Source organism: Cherax quadricarinatus, chromosome 48 (genome assembly GCF_038502225.1).
Source record: "Cherax quadricarinatus isolate ZL_2023a chromosome 48, ASM3850222v1, whole genome shotgun sequence".
In the NCBI taxonomy this organism is placed as follows: Eukaryota; Metazoa; Arthropoda; class Malacostraca; order Decapoda; family Parastacidae; genus Cherax; species Cherax quadricarinatus.
Window position 1 is genome coordinate 26470906 of NC_091339.1, and position 18409 is coordinate 26489314.

General features: G+C 37.4%; 1 protein-coding gene across 1 annotated transcript; it reads right to left on the minus strand.

Annotated features, from left to right (window-relative positions):
- Positions 1–1520: 1520 nt before the first annotated feature.
- Positions 1521–18285, minus strand: Sod2 (superoxide dismutase 2). The gene is made up of 5 exons (XM_053787174.2): positions 18127–18285; positions 16093–16277; positions 7535–7648; positions 6085–6242; positions 1521–2080 (listed from the first exon to the last, which is right to left on the minus strand). The coding sequence occupies exons 1-5, from the start codon at positions 18159–18161 to the stop codon at positions 1916–1918; spliced, it is 657 nt and encodes a 218-aa protein (XP_053643149.1). The 5' UTR covers positions 18162–18285; the 3' UTR covers positions 1521–1915.
- Between the last annotated feature and the right edge of the window lie 124 nt (positions 18286–18409).

Sequence of the window (18409 nt, forward strand, 5' to 3'; positions counted from 1 at the left end):
TGTTGAGGCAGCGATTGAGGCAGTGGGTGAGACAGCTGTTGAGGCAGCGACTGAGGCAGTGGGTGAGGCAGCTGTTGAGGCAGCGATTGAGGCAGTGGTTGAGGCAGCGGTTGAGGCAGCGGTTGAGGCAGTGGTATTTAATAACATACATGTTATTAATAATAATAATACATGTTATTAATAATATGTACTATTATTATTTATAACATATATGTTATTAAATACCACTGCCTCAACTGCAGAATTATTGTGAAATGTTTGGAAGAGCACGGAGACTAATGCTCACTCCAACATAAACAAAGCCACACTGACGATGTGTCAACCACTCCCTCGTATTTTTGTACAATTTCCTTCTTCAATTATATCGTATTATTATTATTATTAGTACTATTGTTATTCTTAGTAGTAGCAGAAATGCTTGATTCTTTGCTGTGTTCAAGAGTAAACACATGATGTCACCGTCCAATACCTGTCCGAATAGCCATTCCAATATGCAGTCATGAATGGGTTTGCATTATTTATACTGTAGTTTAATAGCAAATAATGAACAAACAAAACACTCACCACACTGAGTGGTGGGAGGGCTGGCTGCCAGTTGCGGGGGTCGGAGGGAGGGTAGTAAGGACTCGCAGTGGTTGAGGAAGTGGTGGAGGCATTGGTGGAGGCAATGGCGGAGTCTGTGGTATTTAATAACATACATGTTATTAAAGCATAACATGTATATTTTTAGTACAGTTCATGACGTTTTCGTGTATTTTATGGTTGTTCACGGTTCAACAAGTTAAGGAAGCAGTATTGTATTATATTTCCCTACAATATATTGGGGAACCAAACATTCACGGTTTTTCAACATTCGCGAGGCTCTTGATCCCCTAACCCTTGCGAATGTTGAGGGAGACCTGTATATCTTTATACGTATATGCTTCTAAACTGTTGTATTCTGAGCACCTCTGCAAAAACAGTGATAATGTGTGAGTGTGGTGAAAGTGTTGAATGATGATGAAAGTATTTTCTTTTTGGGGATTTTCTTTCTTTTTTGGGTCACCCTGCCTCGGTGGGAGACGACCGACTTGTTGAAAAAAAAAAAAAAAAAATTACAGGTTTTAATTTTAGCCACCAAAAGTTGTAATACTGGTTTGCTGTAGTTTATACTTATACTTTTATGGGTTAAATAAAAAATAAATTGCCATACAAGATACTGGATGGAAACTGGACTGAAACACTATAATTAGTTTATGAGCAGTTTCATTTGAATTTAACATAGTATACTGTAAATACACATGTTAGGGCTATTACTTCAGTACAATATTTTTCTTTGGTATACAGATATCAAAATCTCTTTCAGTGGAACATTTAGATTTTAATTTTTCAAATACTTTTTTAATGTTTGCTAACACCTACAAAGCATTAGCTCAAAGATCCTCAACTTTTCTGTAAAAACAAAACCCATCAGTAGCAGTAATAAAGAATTTAAATCTACCAATGTTATTTGCCTGTATGAATATACAATTAAAACAAAATTATTGCTTGCTAAATATTCCTTTATTAACATATCAAAGCTATAGTCCACATAAGTCAATAAGAATATTATTTACATTTCCAGCCCTATGACTTCCAAAGATACTGAAATGTACTTGTTAAGGCAACTCTTGAGCAGAAAATCGAAAAGCTGATTACAGTACTTATTACAGCATTTGGAATCAATTACTAAATGTCACATAACATAGACATTACTATAATGTCAGGTTTAAATATTTCCATGTAAATGTTAATAAAATTTAGAACTGTATACAATTTCACTTTAATTTCAAGTGATACAAAAAGAGCATAAGGAAACATGCATTATGTGGATTTCCATCTTTAAAAACAATCATTTATATTTCTTTCATCACAGACAAAGTACAACTGCAACAACTTACTGAGCTGCATTAAACCTTGTTATAATGTCCTTCCAATTTGCAACTTTCCATATAGCATTAACATAATCTGGGCGTACGTTTTTATACTGGAGGTAGTAGGCATGCTCCCACACATCAATTCCAAAGAGGGGAATAAGACCTGTAGTTGCTTCCAGTGGATCCTGAAAAATAATGGTAAACAACTTGGCCAGTCCTTGTGCTAAATCATAAATACTGTATGATATACTACAATCTTGCCAGAAATGCAAGGATTGGCATGCAACTGGCAAAATGTCACAATGCATATGATACTGACAGTGACTCTTACCTTTGTCTGCAATTACTTTTTATAAATAAATATACAATATTTAAAGTTATTATTTAGGAAACATTAGTTTTTGCAATAGTAAATAGTCAAATTCTATGCATCTTTGCTGCTTAAACTGTTTTTGGTCTCTTCTCCATCAATGAGGTCTCATTTTATTAGCATCTCAAAAATAATCCTCTCTGAAGCATCAATGGTACCACAGTCCCTGCCCCCCCTCTTTTGTATTGAAGTCAAACACTTGCCAATTAACCCTTAAACTGTCCAAGCAGATCTACGTTCACATGCGTAGTGCTCCAAAAGTAGATCTACGTTTCTTTTACATATTAAAAAAAAAAAAAAAATAGATCAAAGTTTTTTTACACGTTTTCAAGTGTAAAAAAAAAAAAAAAAAAAAAAAAAAAACCTTTTTTACATACTTTACAATGTTGACAAAACGCAGATCTACGTTTGGACAGTTTAAGGGTTAATTTGTCCAGATAGTGCCTGAATAAACTGCCTGCTATCTAGTCTTTATAGACAGTTCCCAAATTGTCTGCTTACTACCTAATTGGAAGAATATTTATTGAGGACCTGTATGCACATCAAGTTATGCAAAAACTAGATTCAGCCAACTAGCTTGGTAGACAGACCTCGTATTATTTAGCAGCTCTTCACCACAACACCCAGATGGAAGCACTTGAATAAAAAAAGACAGGATGTTCAATTACATAACATAACAATAGTATAAGCCTTGATTATAATGTTCAAGGAGGGCTTTATAAGCTATCTAGAAAATATTTTAATAATTTCTTATATAGCTATTTGGTCAAGTAAAGAGGTCAGCCATATGACTATGACTACTGTGTGAGCAAGGTCGGGCAAGAGCTGGTGACAAAAGGAAAGGGGTGTCATTCAATGTGCATAGAACCTTGGTTCTGCCCTATAGATTTAGATGAAGGTGGCTTCTGTGTATTTTTTCCTGACCTTTTTGTCCTCATGTAACAAGAGTCTGAATTTGGCCAAGACCATAAGATGTACTATCTTGTTCGTATGTGCTGAACACTGCTTGCATTTTTTTTATAACACACTGGCCATCTCTCACTGAAGTAGGGTGAATCATAAAAGAACTTCCACCATCACTCAACCCATCACTATCTTTTCAGAGGCACACTGACATTACAGCTCAGATGCCCCTCCAAAATGCAATAACCTCATCTCCCCTTCAGAATGCAGGCACTGTACTTCCCATCTCCAGGGCTCAAGTCCAACTAACCAGTTTCCCTGAATCCCTTCATAAATGTTACCTTGCTTATACTCCAACAGCACGTCAGGTCTTAATAACCACTTGTCTCCACTCATTCCCATCAAACATGCTCACACGTGCCTACTGAATATCCAAGTCCCTCACATACAAAATCTCCTTTACCCATTCACTCCAACCTTTCCTAAGACAATCCTTACCCCTCCTTCCCTCCACTATAGATTTATTATTTTTTTATTTTTATTATCACACTGGCCGATTCCCACCAAGGCAGGGTGGCCCGAAAAAGAAAAACTTTCACCATCATTCACTCCATCACTGTCTTGCCAGAAGGGTGCTTTACACTACAGTTTTTAAACTGCAACATTAACACCCCTCCTTCAGAGTGCAGGCACTGTACTTCCCATCTCCAGGACTCAAGTCCGGCCTGCCGGTTTCCCTGAACCCCTTCATAAATGTTACTTTGCTCACACTCCAACAGCACGTCAAGTATTAAAAACCATTTGTCTCCATTCACTCCTATCAAACACGCTCATGCATACCTGCTGGAAGTCCAAGCCCCTCGCACACAAAACCTCCTTTACCCCCTCTCTCCAACCTTTCCTAGGCCGACCCCTACCCCGCCTTCCTTCCACTACAGACTGATACACTCTTGAAGTCATTCTGTTTCGCTCCATTCTCTCTACATGTCCGAACCACCTCAACAACCCTTCCTCAGCCCTCTGGACAACAGTTTTGGTAATCCCGCACCTCCTCCTAACTTCCAAACTACGAATTCTCTGCATTATATTCACACCACACATTGCCCTCAGACATGACATCTCCACTGCCTCCAGCCTTCTCCTCGCTGCAACATTCATCACCCATGCTTCACACCCATATAAGAGCGTTGGTAAAACTATACTCTCATACATTCCCCTCTTTGCCTCCAAGGACAAAGTTCTTTGTCTCCACAGACTCCTAAGTGCACCACTCACTCTTTTTCCCTCATCAATTCTATGATTCACCTCATCTTTCATAGACCCATCCGCTGACACGTCCACTCCCAAATATCTGAATACATTCACCTCCTCCATACTCTCTCCCTCCAATCTGATATTCAATCTTTCATCACCTAATCTTTTTGTTATCCTCATAACCTTACTCTTTCCTGTATTCACCTTTAATTTTCTTCTTTTGCACACCCTACCAAATTCATCCACCAATCTCTGCAACTTCTCTTCAGAATCTCCCAAGAGCACAGTGTCATCAGCAAAGAGCAGCTGTGACAACTCCCACTTTGTGTGTGATTCTTTATCTTTTAACTCCACGCCTCTTGTCAAGACCCTCGCATTTACTTCTCTTACAACCCCATCTATAAATATATTAAACAACCACGGTGACATCACACATCCTTGTCTAAGGCCTACTTTTACTGGGAAATAATTTCCCTCTTTCCTACATACTCTAACTTGAGCCTCACTATCCTCGTAAAAACTCTTCACTGCTTTCAGTAACCTACCTCCTACACCATACACTTGCAACATCTGCCACATTGCCCCCCTATCCACCCTGTCATATGCCTTTTCCAAATCCATAAATGCCACAAAGACCTCTTTAGCCTTATCTAAATACTGTTCACTTATATGTTTCACTGTAAACACCTGGTCCACACACCCCCTACCTTTCCTAAAGCCTCCTTGTTCATCTGCTATCCTATTCTCCGTCTTACTCTTAATTCTTTCAATAATAACTCTACCATACACTTTACCAGGTATACTCAGCAGACTTATCCCCCTATAATTTTTGCACTCTCTTTTATCCCCTTTGCCTTTATACAAAGGAACTATGCATGCTCTCTGCCAATCCCTAGGTACCTTACCCTCTTCCATACATTTATTAAATAATTGCACCAACCACTCCAAAACTATATCCCCACCTGCTTTTAACATTTCTATCTTTATCCCATCAATCCCGGCTGCCTTACCCCCTTTCATTTTACCTACTGCCTCACGAACTTCCCCCACACTCACAACTGGCTCTTCCTCACTCCTACAAGATGTTATTCCTCCTTGCCCTATACACGAAATCACAGCTTCCCTATCTTCATCAACATTTAACAATTCCTCAAAATATTCCCTCCATCTTCCCAATACCTCTAACTCTCCATTTAATAACTCTCCTCTCCTATTTTTAACTGACAAATCCATTTGTTCTCTATAGATTTATACACCCTATAAATCATCCTATTTTGCTCCTCTGAATGTCCAAACCATGTCAATAGCCTTTCTTCCTAATCTCCCAGCTATGAATTTTCAATATAATATTCACATCCCACATTGCCCTCAGACATGATATTCACACCACACAGTGCCCTTAGACATGGTATTTACACCACACACTGCCCTTAGACATGACTATCTCCAGTGTCTCTAGCCTCCTTCTCGCTGCAACATTTAAAACCCATGCTTCTCACCCACATAAGTGTGTTGGGTCCATACACACTGATAACATTTTTCTTTTTGCCTCCATGGATAATGTGCTTTGTCTACACAGATGCCTCAATGTACCACCCACCACAACTGTGCTGTATACTAAATCCTTAAAGTACAATACTGAAAGTTCATGGTTACTCTTACCTGATTAGGACAAGTGGCAATTTGTAATATTTTCTTCTGCTTATTATAGCCCAGCCAACCCCAACCTGAACCTTGTATAGCTACTGTTGCTGCAGAAAGCTGACTTTTCAAACCATCAAGACTCCCAAAGTCTCGGTTGATAGCAGTCAGTAATTCCCCTGTATAAAGTTTAAACAAGATTAAAGTTTACACTAAAATTTAGTACTGATAATGTTCCTTAATTCTGAGATTTAAAGAAACTTTACAACATAAAAAGCAGGATTCTTTCATGAGCAATATTACAGTAAAAAACTACCACTAACAATAATAATAATTAATAATAATGATTAATAATAATAATAGTATTTTCCAAGAAATTACATATATGTTAGATTGGTTTCCAGTAATAATTTCTTTAAAGGAAAAGTCAATGACAATGGCCAACAAAGGTTTCAATTCACATTTATTATTATAATTATAAATAAGCACTAAACCCATAGCCAATTCACATTTAAAAAAGTGTTTCTAACAAAGTTCTGGACATCAAATACAAACCTGAACTTGAATTTGATTCAACACACAGTTTTTGTGAAAAGGAACCCCAAAGTACATGGTTTCACAAAGACATAGCCACTATGGAGAAAAGATATCAAGGGAAACCTGACTATCAGTTTGATGGCTGAATACTACTGGACACTGGTGTAGAAGAGTGATATGGAGCATGGAGAAAAAAAAAAAAGCCTGAAAATATGTTTGTACAAACATATGGAAATTTATTATTTTTTATGCAAATATAGATGTGTGTGTGTGTGTGGGGGGGGGGTGAGGAAGTGTCATTTACGACTAGTTATTGAGGTTATGATAGTCTAGCGATTAAGTTTGTGAAGATAAATATTGTGGCAAACTGTATCAAAAGATTCTGCAGCCCAATACAAATTCTCATATATTACTAGTTTATTTCAAATCTTGCATGAACTCTTGTCAAATATTTTTATGATCACATTAGTACTTTTTTGGATTTGAATCCAACTTGGCAAGGAATAACAAATTATGTTTGGTTAAGTACAAGAACAGTTATACAGAATAGTATACAGGCAGGCCCCATTTTACAGTGCTTCTCTTTACAGTGTTTTGCTAATACAGTGGTTTTCAATTATACCCATTCAGGCTACTTACAATAAATATATTCATCACTCTCTATAAGCTAAGTATGAAAATACTTTAAGGTAAGTAATGTGTGTACTGTACTTGCATTTTTAGGCCTAGTTAGATTGCTCAGTGTAAATTATATTCATGTAAAAGTATACCATTATGAAGTCCCAACAAAGAAATTAAACTATGCTCCAAAGACTGGTTAAGGTACAGCTACTCAAGAAAATTAGCTACCAGGAGAAAAACATGGAAAATTCATATAAATTATGCCTTGTACAAAAAATCCATACTTGTGCATGCGGGAAAAACATTCCCATACCTTGTGGTTCTCCACCATCTGGTGACAAGTTCTTCCAAAAGATTGAGTGATTTATGTGGCCACCACCATTAAACTTCAGTGCTGGAGCAAGTGCTATAACTGTACTGATGTCACCTGCAAAAAAAAAAAAAAAGGTAAATAAAAGTCTTATTTACAAAATATGAATAGTTACAACATTAGGAATTACACATATTTATTGCAAGATAAAATAAGATATAAGATTTTGTTTGGATTTTTAAACCTGGAGGGTTAGCCACCCATGATAACGCAAGAAAGGCAGTGCATCGTCAAGAGAGTGTCTCAGTTCCATGGGGGTCCTCAATCTTGTCTCCAAGAATGCACCCCACACCAGTCGACTAACACCCAGGTACCTACCTGCTTTGCTAGGTGAATAGGACAAGAGGTGTAAGGAAACATGCCCAATGTTTCCACCCTTGCCGGGAATTGAACCATAGATACTCAGCATGTGAAGTGAGAGCTTTGCCTACCAGGCCTGTGGCCTGGTAGGCTGGTGGCCTACTCATATTCATTATGTAAGGCATAATGAGTATGGAAATGATATCTATTAACCCTTTCAGGGTCAAGAGGCCGTCTCCTAAACTTGTTCTCAGGGTGGAAAATTTTTCGGAAAAAAAAAAAAAAAAATTCTTATGAAATGATAGAGAATCTTTTCCCGATCATAATGCCACCAAAAGTATGAAATTTGATGGAAAGCTTACGGAATTATGCTCTCGCGAAGTTAGCGGTCTCAACGATGTTTGCGCATTGGCAATTTTGCCCACTTTGAGCCCCATTTTCAGCCAATGCCAATGTACCAGTCAACAAAAATCATAACTATTTCGCTGGACCTCCATTTGTTCTATTGAATGAGTACAAGAAACCACCCATTTACCGATTTCAACTGTATTCAATAAAGTGGTCAGAAATTGGCAATTTTGCCAATTTCTGACCACTTTATTGAATACAGTTGAAATTGGTAAATGGGTGGTTTCTTGTACTCATTCAATAGAACAAATGGCAATTTTGCCAATTTCACACAAATTTCAAAAGATGCCAATTTCCAAACAGGGTCCAGAATAAACCAGACAGACATTCCTGGCACTAAAATAGCATTCTCTGTTCATTAGTCACATCCTCAGACCCCTCTTACATTTCTTTTGCTTTCCACTTTGAATTTTTATTCTCACAAAAAATAGAAGATTTACTGTTATGCAGACTACTGCATTAGTGTAGAAATGGTATAAATAATATCAGCACACTTGTGAAAGAATATTTGACTCACCAGTTGACGTGTATTGGACGCGTGGCATGATTTGCTTACTTTTGAACATTGGCAAAAATCAAACATTTCTGCTAACTTAAGCTCAATTTCAAGGTACTTTTCAAAATCATCTCAATTTCTGTAATATGTCTTCCATTCTATAAAATGAGACCAGGAAAACGAGAATACAACTATAAATACCACACAAAAATACACTGCAAAGTCGCTGTTTTAAACCAAAAAGACGGTGGAAGTTTTTTTTCTCATGATGCACTGTGTGCTGCAGGATTTTTTTTATACTGTGTACACTGACCACACAGACCCATTCTTTCATATGTATGGCTACCAGCTTTTTCTCGCTAGATTTAAGGCGCTAGAATTTACGCGTACTAGTACGGCACCAACCCTGGCGTACAAGCCGTACTAGTATGACACCGACCCTGAAAAGGTTAACTGGAATAGTAATTTTAAGACAATTTACCATTCAAAATTTCTGTATTTAAGTTAACCATTTTGACCGAGTCCCACATAGATCAACATTACTGATGCCAGTGTCACTCACAGAGTGCCATGATGTAAGCAGATTTCCCTTTTTATATGCTGTGAATGCTAAAGTTTGGCTTAAATGTGAGATAATGGGTCTGCAGCAAGTGTGCACAGTAAAAAAAAAAAAATTATGCTCCACACAGCACTAGATGGGAAAAGCAAACCTCTGACCTTGTGTTTGTTTTAAAATATCAACTTTGAGGTATTTTCTAAGATGATTTTAATAATTTTAGTGGTTGTTTCTTGGTATTATTAATAGTGTATTGTACATACTGTATATTAATAATTAATCATGGAAAAGGGAGAAGTGAACACATATTAATGAAATAATCACATTCTGCTTTACCCCACTCAACACACCCATGCTTACTTGATTTAAAAACAGATTTTAATGAAATAATGACCTTATTCTACCTCACCTTGCTCAATGTCACCTACTCTTACTCATGCACGAGTGACACCTGCCTTGTGCTTGGCAAGACAAATGTTAATGAGTAAACCATGAACAAGTTTTTACCTAGTTTTTAAATGTTTTCGCTGTTCCTACTTTAAAATAAAACTGGAGTAGGTAGAACTGGCTCTGGCAATTTCAGAGTTTGACTACAATGTAATTGAAAAAAAAAAACAAAAAACTGGTATGTTAATATTAACAAATATGGGAATAAGGCACATACAGGAGTGTAAAAACCACTCGTGGCACAACCACTTTTATAATGTAGTTTTAGTGTGTGCATATGGGTCTTATTCCCTGTATGGTAATTGCAAGTTATTTAATAAGTGGAACAAATACAGTGGAACCTCTACTTGTGAGTTTAATCCGTTCCATGACCTTGCTCGCAACTGGATTTGCTCGTTTGCCGAATCAATTTTCCTCATTTAAATTAATTGAAATGCAATTAATCCGTTCCAGTGGAATTCTGTACTTCAATAATTTCGCTAATATCAACTCTACGGCTTATTTATCTATCTCACTTCATCTAATATAACATAATAAACAATATAAATAACATAGAAACCTGATATATACTCTACAATGAATAAAATATGTCGTTCATGTAGTAGTATGGGCGGTGCCAGCGGTGGACGAAAGTTTGTCTGGAGACCAGGCAAAATACTTCATGAATAATTTTGCTAATATCATCTATACGGCTTATTTATATATCACAGTTCATCTAATATGACATAACAAACAATTTAAATAACATAGAAACATGATATACACTCCAAAATGAATAAAATATGTCATTATGTAACAGGTGGAGGCGGCCACAACCGCTCCCTCTTTGTTGTGGTAAACACTGCCATCTAGTGACGGCCTTTTGAAGCCGTCTATTATTATATGTAGTACATTATTATTATATATGTATTATTATACATTTTATTTTATTATTATTATTGCATTATATTATTATACTTTTACTATTTATAGGTAGTAGGTTGGTAGACAGCAACCACCCAGGGAGGTACTACCGTCCTGCCAAGTGAATGTAAAACAAAAGCCTGTAATTGTTTTACATGATGGTAGGATTGCTGGTGTTTTTTTGTCTGTCTCATAAATATGCAAGATTACAGGTATGTCTTGCTACTTCTACTTACACTTAGGTCACACTACACATACATGTACACATTTATTTATACACACTCATCTGAGTTTTCTTTGATTTTATCTTAATAGTTCTTGGTCTTATTACTTTTCCTTTTATATCCATGGGGAAGTGGGATAAGAAGCTTTCCTCCGTAAGCCATGCGTGTTGTAAAAGTCAACTAAAATGTCGGGAACAATGGGATAGTAACCCCTTTTCCTGTACAGATTACTAAAAAGAATAAGAAGAAAATTGTCAAAGTGGGAAGTCTGAATGTGTATGGATGTTGTGCAAATGATAAGAAAGAGATGATTGTGGATGTTATGAATGAGAAGAAGCTGGATGTCCTGGCTTTAACCCCTTCAGGGTCCAAGGCCCAAATCTGAAGTGGTGCCCCAGTGTCCAAGAATTTAAAAAAAAAAAAAAAAGTTGTTATTTTTTCTTATGAAATGGTAGAGAATCTTTTTGTGAAGGTAATAAAACAAGAAGTACAAAATTTGATGGAAAACTGACGAAATTATGCTCTCGCGAATTTTGATGTGTAAGCGATATTTACGAATCGGCGATTTTGCCGACTTTGACTCCCATTTTAGGCCAATTACATTACTCCAGTCAACCAAATTCTTAGCTATTTCACTAGTATTACTTCTATTCTATCGATTGAGCACAAAAAATCGCCAAGTCAACTGTTTCAACTACAAATTAAAGTGATCGGAAATTGTTAATTTGGCCAATTTAACACAAAGTTCAAAATATTCCAATTTCAAAATAGGGTCCAGAATAAACAATGTAGGTATTCCTGGAACTAAACTAACACTTCCTCTGTTCATTAGTTATGTTTTGAGGCTTTACAAATAAATTCCATTTTGATTTTTTATTCACAATGAAATTTTATTCACACCAAAAAATAGAAGATTTACTGTTATGCAATACTGTAATAATTGTATAAATATCATCACCATATTTGTGAATGCATATCAGACCCACCAGCTGGCGTGTATTAGACGTGTGAGGTCGTTTGTTTACTCTGGAATAACTGCAAAAACATAACATTTCTACTACTTTGAGCTTAGTTTCAAGCCATTTCCAGTGCTAAAACCAATCAAAATCATCTCTATTTCTGTAATATGTCTTCCATTCTATCAAATGAGACCAAGAAATCGCAAATACAACTATAAAAAACATACGAAAAAACACTGCAAAGTCGCTGTTTTAATCGAAAATTCATGATTTCAGTTTTTTTCTCTCATTATACACAGTGTGCTGCAGGATCTGTTTTATGTGGTGCACACATACCACATACTGTATATGTATTTTCTCATATCTAGGCCTAAATGTACCACTCACAGTTTATCAGAGTGAGCCGAGCTCATGACGTAGATCTACGGTTTGGACCCTGAACACAAAGCCGTAAATCTACGGGACGGACCCTGAAAGAGTTAAGTGAAACAAAGCTGAAGGGGGTGGGAGAGTTTCAGTGGAGAGGAATAAATGGGATTAGGTCAGGAGTTTCAAACAGAGTTAGAGCTAAAGGAGTAGCAATAATGTTGAAAGATAAGATATGGCAGGAAAAGAGGGACTATAAATGTATTAATTCAAGGATTATGTGGAGTAAAATAAAGGTTGGATTTGAAAAGTGGGTTATAGTAAGTGTATATGCACCTGGAGAAGAGAGAAGTGTAGAGGAGAGAGAGAGAGATTTTGGGAAATGTTGAGTGAATGTGTGGGGAGTTTTGAACCAAGTGTGAGAGTACTTGTGGTTGGGGATTTCAATGCTGAAGTGGGTAAAAATGTTGTGGAGAGAGTACATGTAGTAGGTAAATTTGGGGTGCCAGGGGTAAATGTAAATGAGGAGCCTTTAATTGAGCTGTGTGTAGAAAGAAATTTGGTAATAATACACATTTTATGAAAAAGAGGATAAATAAATATACAAGGTATGACGTAGCACGTAATGAAAGTAGTTTGTTAGATTATGTATTGGTGGATAAAAGGTTAATGGGTAGGCTCCAGGATGTACATGTTTACAGAGGGGCAACTGATATATCGGATCATTATTTAGTTGTAACTACAGTTAGAATAAGAGGTAGTTGGGACAAGAGGAAGGTGGCAACAACAAGTAGGAGGGAAGTGAAAGTGAATAAACTAAGGGAGGAGGAAGTTCGGGTGAGATATAAGCGACTATTGGCAGAAAGGTGGGCTAGTGCAAAGATGAGTAGTGGGGGGGGGGGGGGGGTTGAAGAGGATTGGAATAGTTTTAAAAATGTAGTATTAGAATGTGGGGCAGAAGTTTGTGGTTATAGGAGGGTGGGGGCAGGAGGAAAGAGGAGTGATTGGTGGAATGATGAAGTAAAGGGTGTGATAAAAGAGAAAAAGGTAGCTTATGAGAGGTTTTTACAAAGCAGAAGTGTTACAAGAAGAGCAGAGTATATGGAGAGTAAAAGAAAGGTGAAGAGAGTGGTGAGAGAGTGCAAAAGGAGAGCAGATGATAGAGTGGGAGAGGCACTGTCAAGAAATTTTAATGAAAATAAGAAAAATTTTTGGAGTTAAACAAGTTACGAAAGCCTAGGGAACGCATGGATTTGTCAGTTAAAAAACAGAGTAGGGGAGTTAGTAGATGGGGAGAGGGAGGTATTAGGTAGATGGCGAGAATATTTTGAGGAACTTTTAAATGTTGAGGAAGAAAGGGAGGCGGTAATTTCATGCACTGGCAAGGGAGGTATACCATCTTTTAAGAGTGAAGAAGAGCAGAATGTAAGTGTGGGGGAGGTATGTGAGGCATTACGTAGAATGAAAGGGGGTAAAGCAGCTGGAACTGATGGGATCATGACAGAAATGTTAAAAGCAGGGGGGGTGGGAATATAGTGTTGGAGTGGTTGGTACTTTTGTTTAATAAATGTATGAAAGAGGGGAAGGTACCTAGAGATTGGCAGAGAGCATGTATAGTCCCTTTATATAAAGGGAAGGGGGACAAGAGAGATTGTAAAAATTATAGAGGAATAAGTTTATTGAGTATACCAGGAAAAGCGTACGGTAGGGTTATTATTGAAAGAATGAGAGGTAAGACAGAATGTAGGATTGCGGATGAGCAAGGAGGTTTCAGAGTGGGTAGGGGATGTGTAGATCAAGTGTTCACACTGAAGCATATATGTGAACAGTATTTAGATAAAGGTAGGGAAGTTTTTATTGCATTTATGGATTTAGAAAAGGCATATGACAGAGATGATAGGGGAGCAATGTGGCAGATGTTGCAAGTATATGGAATAGGTGGTAAGTTACTAAATGCTGTAAAGAGTTTTTATGAGGATAGTGAGGCTCAGGGTAGGGTGTGTAGAAGAGAGGAAGACTACTTCCCGGTAAAAGTAGGTCTTAGACAGGGATGTGTAATGTCACCATGTTTGTTTAATACACATGTATTTATGGATGGGGTTGTAAAGGTAGAAAGTTGAAAGTGAACATAGAAAAGAGTAAGGTGATGAGGGTATCAAATGATTTAGATAAAGAAAAATTGGATATCAAATTGGGGAGGAGGAGTAGGAAGAAGTGAATGTTTTCAGATACTTGGGAGTTGATGTGTAGGCGGATGGATTTATGAAGGATGAGGTTAATCATAGAACTGATGAAGGAAAAAAAGGTGAGTGGTGCGTTGAGGTATATGTGGAGTCAAAAAACGTTATCTATGGAGGCAAAGAAGGGAATGTATGAAAGTACAGTAGTACCAACACTCTTATATGGGTGTGAAGCTTGGGTTGTGAATGCAGCAGCGAGGAGGTGGTTGGAGGCAGTGGAGATGTCCTGTCTAAGGGCAATGTGTGGTGTAAATATTATGCAGAAAATTCGGAGTGTGGAAATTAGGAGAAGGTGTGGAGTTAATAAAAGTATTAGTCAGAGGGCTGAAGAGGGGTTGTTGAGGTGGTTTGGTCATTTAGAGAGAATGAATCAAAGTAGAATGACATGGAGAGCATTTAAATCTGTAGGAGAAGGAAGGCGGGGTAGGGGTCGTCCTCGAAAAGGTTGGAAGGAAGGGGTAAGGGAGGTTTTGTGGGCGAGGGGCTTGGACTTCCAGCAGGCTTGCATGAGCGTGTTCGATAGGAGTGAATGGAGACGAATGGTATTTGGGACCTGATGATCTGTTGGAGTGTGAGCAGGGTAATATTTAGTGAAGGGATTCAGGGAAACCGGTTATTTTTATATAGCCGGAGTTGAGTCCTGGAAATGGGAAGTACAATGCCTGCACTCTAAAGGAGGGGTTTTGGGATATTAGCAGTTTGGAGGGATATGTTGTGTATCTTTATACGTATATGCTTCTAAACTGTTGTGTTCTGAGCACCTCTGCAAAAACAGTGATTATGTATGAGTGAGGTGAAAGTGTTGAATGATGATGAAAGTATTTTCTTTTTGGGGATTTTCTTTCTTTTTGGGTCACCCTGCCTCGGTGGGAGACGGCAGACTTGTTGGTAGAAAAAAAAATTACTATTATACATATTATTATTGTACATTATTATTATTATTATTATATAAATAATTTGTAATTTTTATTCACACAAAAAATATAAGATTTGCTGTTATTCCTTATTGCAATAATTGTATAAATAATGTCAACCCATTTACGACTGCATATTGTTTACTCTGAAACAGCCAAGCAATGGACCATTTCTCCTAGGTTGAGCTATATTTCAAGGTACTTTTTGTCGTGAAAGCAATCAAAATCATATCTATTTCTGTAATATATCTTCCATTCTATCAAATGAGACCAAAAAAAAAAAAAAACGAGAATACAACCCTAAAAACCATTTGAAATTACTGCTAAGGGGTGGCTAATTGCTGAGAAGTGAACTCCATTATTTATGCTTAGATTTCTTTCATTTTTGGTGTACGTTAAGAAGCATCTTTCCATCATACATTGCCCAAGTTTCAATATGATAGTCCAACAAACAAATGAGATACAATTCCCGATATCAAGAGCAAGAGCCCCTCACCAGTGTCAAAGAACCTGCCTTGAGGTCTGCTAGCTTGTGGAAATTTTGCTCGCGTATGGAAGCAAAAAATCAACCCATCGACTGCTCGTATTTGGAAAAACTCGCACGTGGACACGCTCGCAAGTAGAGCTTCCACTGTACTGATATACCATTATAAGTATATTCACAAATAAATACATTAAGCATACATACTTTTGGCTTTAGCTTCTGCTAATTTCTCCTCTGCTACATTAAGATTGTTGATATAGGTTTGGTGGTGTTTGGAGTGATGCAGTTGCATAATTTCAGCACTGATGACTGGTTCTAGGGCGCTGTAGTCATAGGGCAAATCTGGTAGTGTATGCTTCTGGCAACCTCTTATTCTAGCACCAACCAATCTTGAATGAAAATACTATTTTAAAATGTATTCATCAGATTGGCAACATTTACCCCAAAAAAGTCAAGACAAAGTGACTTATTTTCATTGGGATCCTTGTAATATCTTATTAGCAGCCTAGCAAGTAAGTTTATTTAGGTACAGGTACACAAATACAGTTACACAAGTTATCATACATAGTAACATGTGTAGATTACCTAGGATAACTCCCAAAAAAAGTCAAAAGTGACTTGTTTCTACTGGGATATAGTAGGAATCAGTCATTATTATAACCTTAAAAATTAAAACAGCCAAGTAACTCAAATGTGTGAAAATCAGTTATAATAAAATGAGGTGAAACAGGAATAAAGTAAACTGAGTAATTTGCATGAACACTAGGTAAAGAAAAACTAGCTTAATATAATAGGTACACAAGTGTTAACCATACAAGAAATCACTTTCCCTCCTGTTCTGCAGCTTTATTCATTAGGAACCTTTTAGCTCTCTTCCTGAACTAATTCATGCTAAGACTGGCCTTGACATGTTCTGGCAGTCAGTTCCACTCCTTCACTGCTGTATAATGAAAGGTGTTTGAGGCCTGACCACTTACTGTAGGTACTGTAAAACTGTGTTCACTTTCCTTAGTACCATACTGGATTTGGCTCCTAATTTTGACAAAATTCAGAGCAAGATATTCTGGACACTAAGTAATTTTAAACAAAATTTAACTTCAACTGCTTTACTCTGTCTTCAACATATCTGGTTGCTGAGTGAGATTAAGACACATGTGCAACATCTGGGTATCTTTATTGTAGACGTTTCGCCATCCAGTGGCTTTATCAATACAAATTCTAGGACATTCTGGTTGCTGTAATTCATCCTGGCCTACGTGCTATCTTCGACACAGGCCCAGGATGAATGTATTTTGTTGTGTGATTTGTAGCCTGTCTCATTTTTTTTTGATAGAGCAGAGTACCATGAAGAGCAAGATTAATTATCAATATTACATTCATGGGGACAGCACTAAACCCATAGGGGTCACTGGGAAATGGAAGACATACAGGCATGATACAAGGAATTGAAGCACTGGTCCAATTCCTTAAATCAAGAGCCCCTCACCAACATCAAGGAACCTTTATGGGGAGAACAATAATAATCTAAATACGGTGTATGAGCTAGACATAGGGTTCTGTCAGCCTCAGCAGGTAGACACTGTGCCTGTCTATAGAGGCAAATTTTTTTTTTTTTTTTTTTTTTTAGGAAATGTCACCATAAGGCATGGTCTGACCGGGCCGGGGGGGGGGGCGTTGACCCCCGGAACTCTCTCCAGGTATCTCCAGTGTGTCATTGGGACTATGACTATTATAAAAGGTAAATGTTGAGCAAATAGCCAGCACGTAGGAGACAAAATGCAAAATAACCACGGAAGAGAGTTGAAAGAACTCCCTAAGCCTTTTGCGTTGCAATTAACATATCAAGAGCTTGCAATGTTGCAGAAATAAGAGCACTGCATAAGTTGGAGACAAACTTATGACGTCATTTGTCCAACTAGGCCCAAGTCAGACCGAAATGTCATAATTTTAAGTCTCCTACATGCAGGTTATCTGTACAATTTTCCCAGTCACGATTACTAAGTTTAAGTACAGGTAAACAGTTACACAAGTTACCATACACAGCAACACATATGTAAATTACCTACGATAATCCCAAAAAGTCAAGGTAAATTATTTCCACTGGAGGTCCTTATATCTTTATTCTTAAAAGGTAAATAATTGATCTTATCCACTGGGGTCCCATCACTGCTACATAACACCATTACATTAAAAGCTTGTCTTAGCGTGGAAATTATAAACCAACAAAGTAAAATATACCGCGGAGCGAGCGAAAGCTTGCGTAGAATGATCATGACTGAGTGAGGCAGCAGGAGAGGCAGCAGGAGAGGCAGCAGGAGAGGCAGCAGGAGAGGCAGCAGACGATGGAGGAGTGACCAACTTGTTCCAATATTCCTCCTCCTACATCACTACCTGCCAGGATTTCTTCAGTCATTTGCACTTATTTACCATATTTTAAGACCTTTATAATAACTCCGCTTTGGAGTTGTTGTTATATACTACAAAGAAATAATGTATTATGAGATCTGTTTTATATTAACAG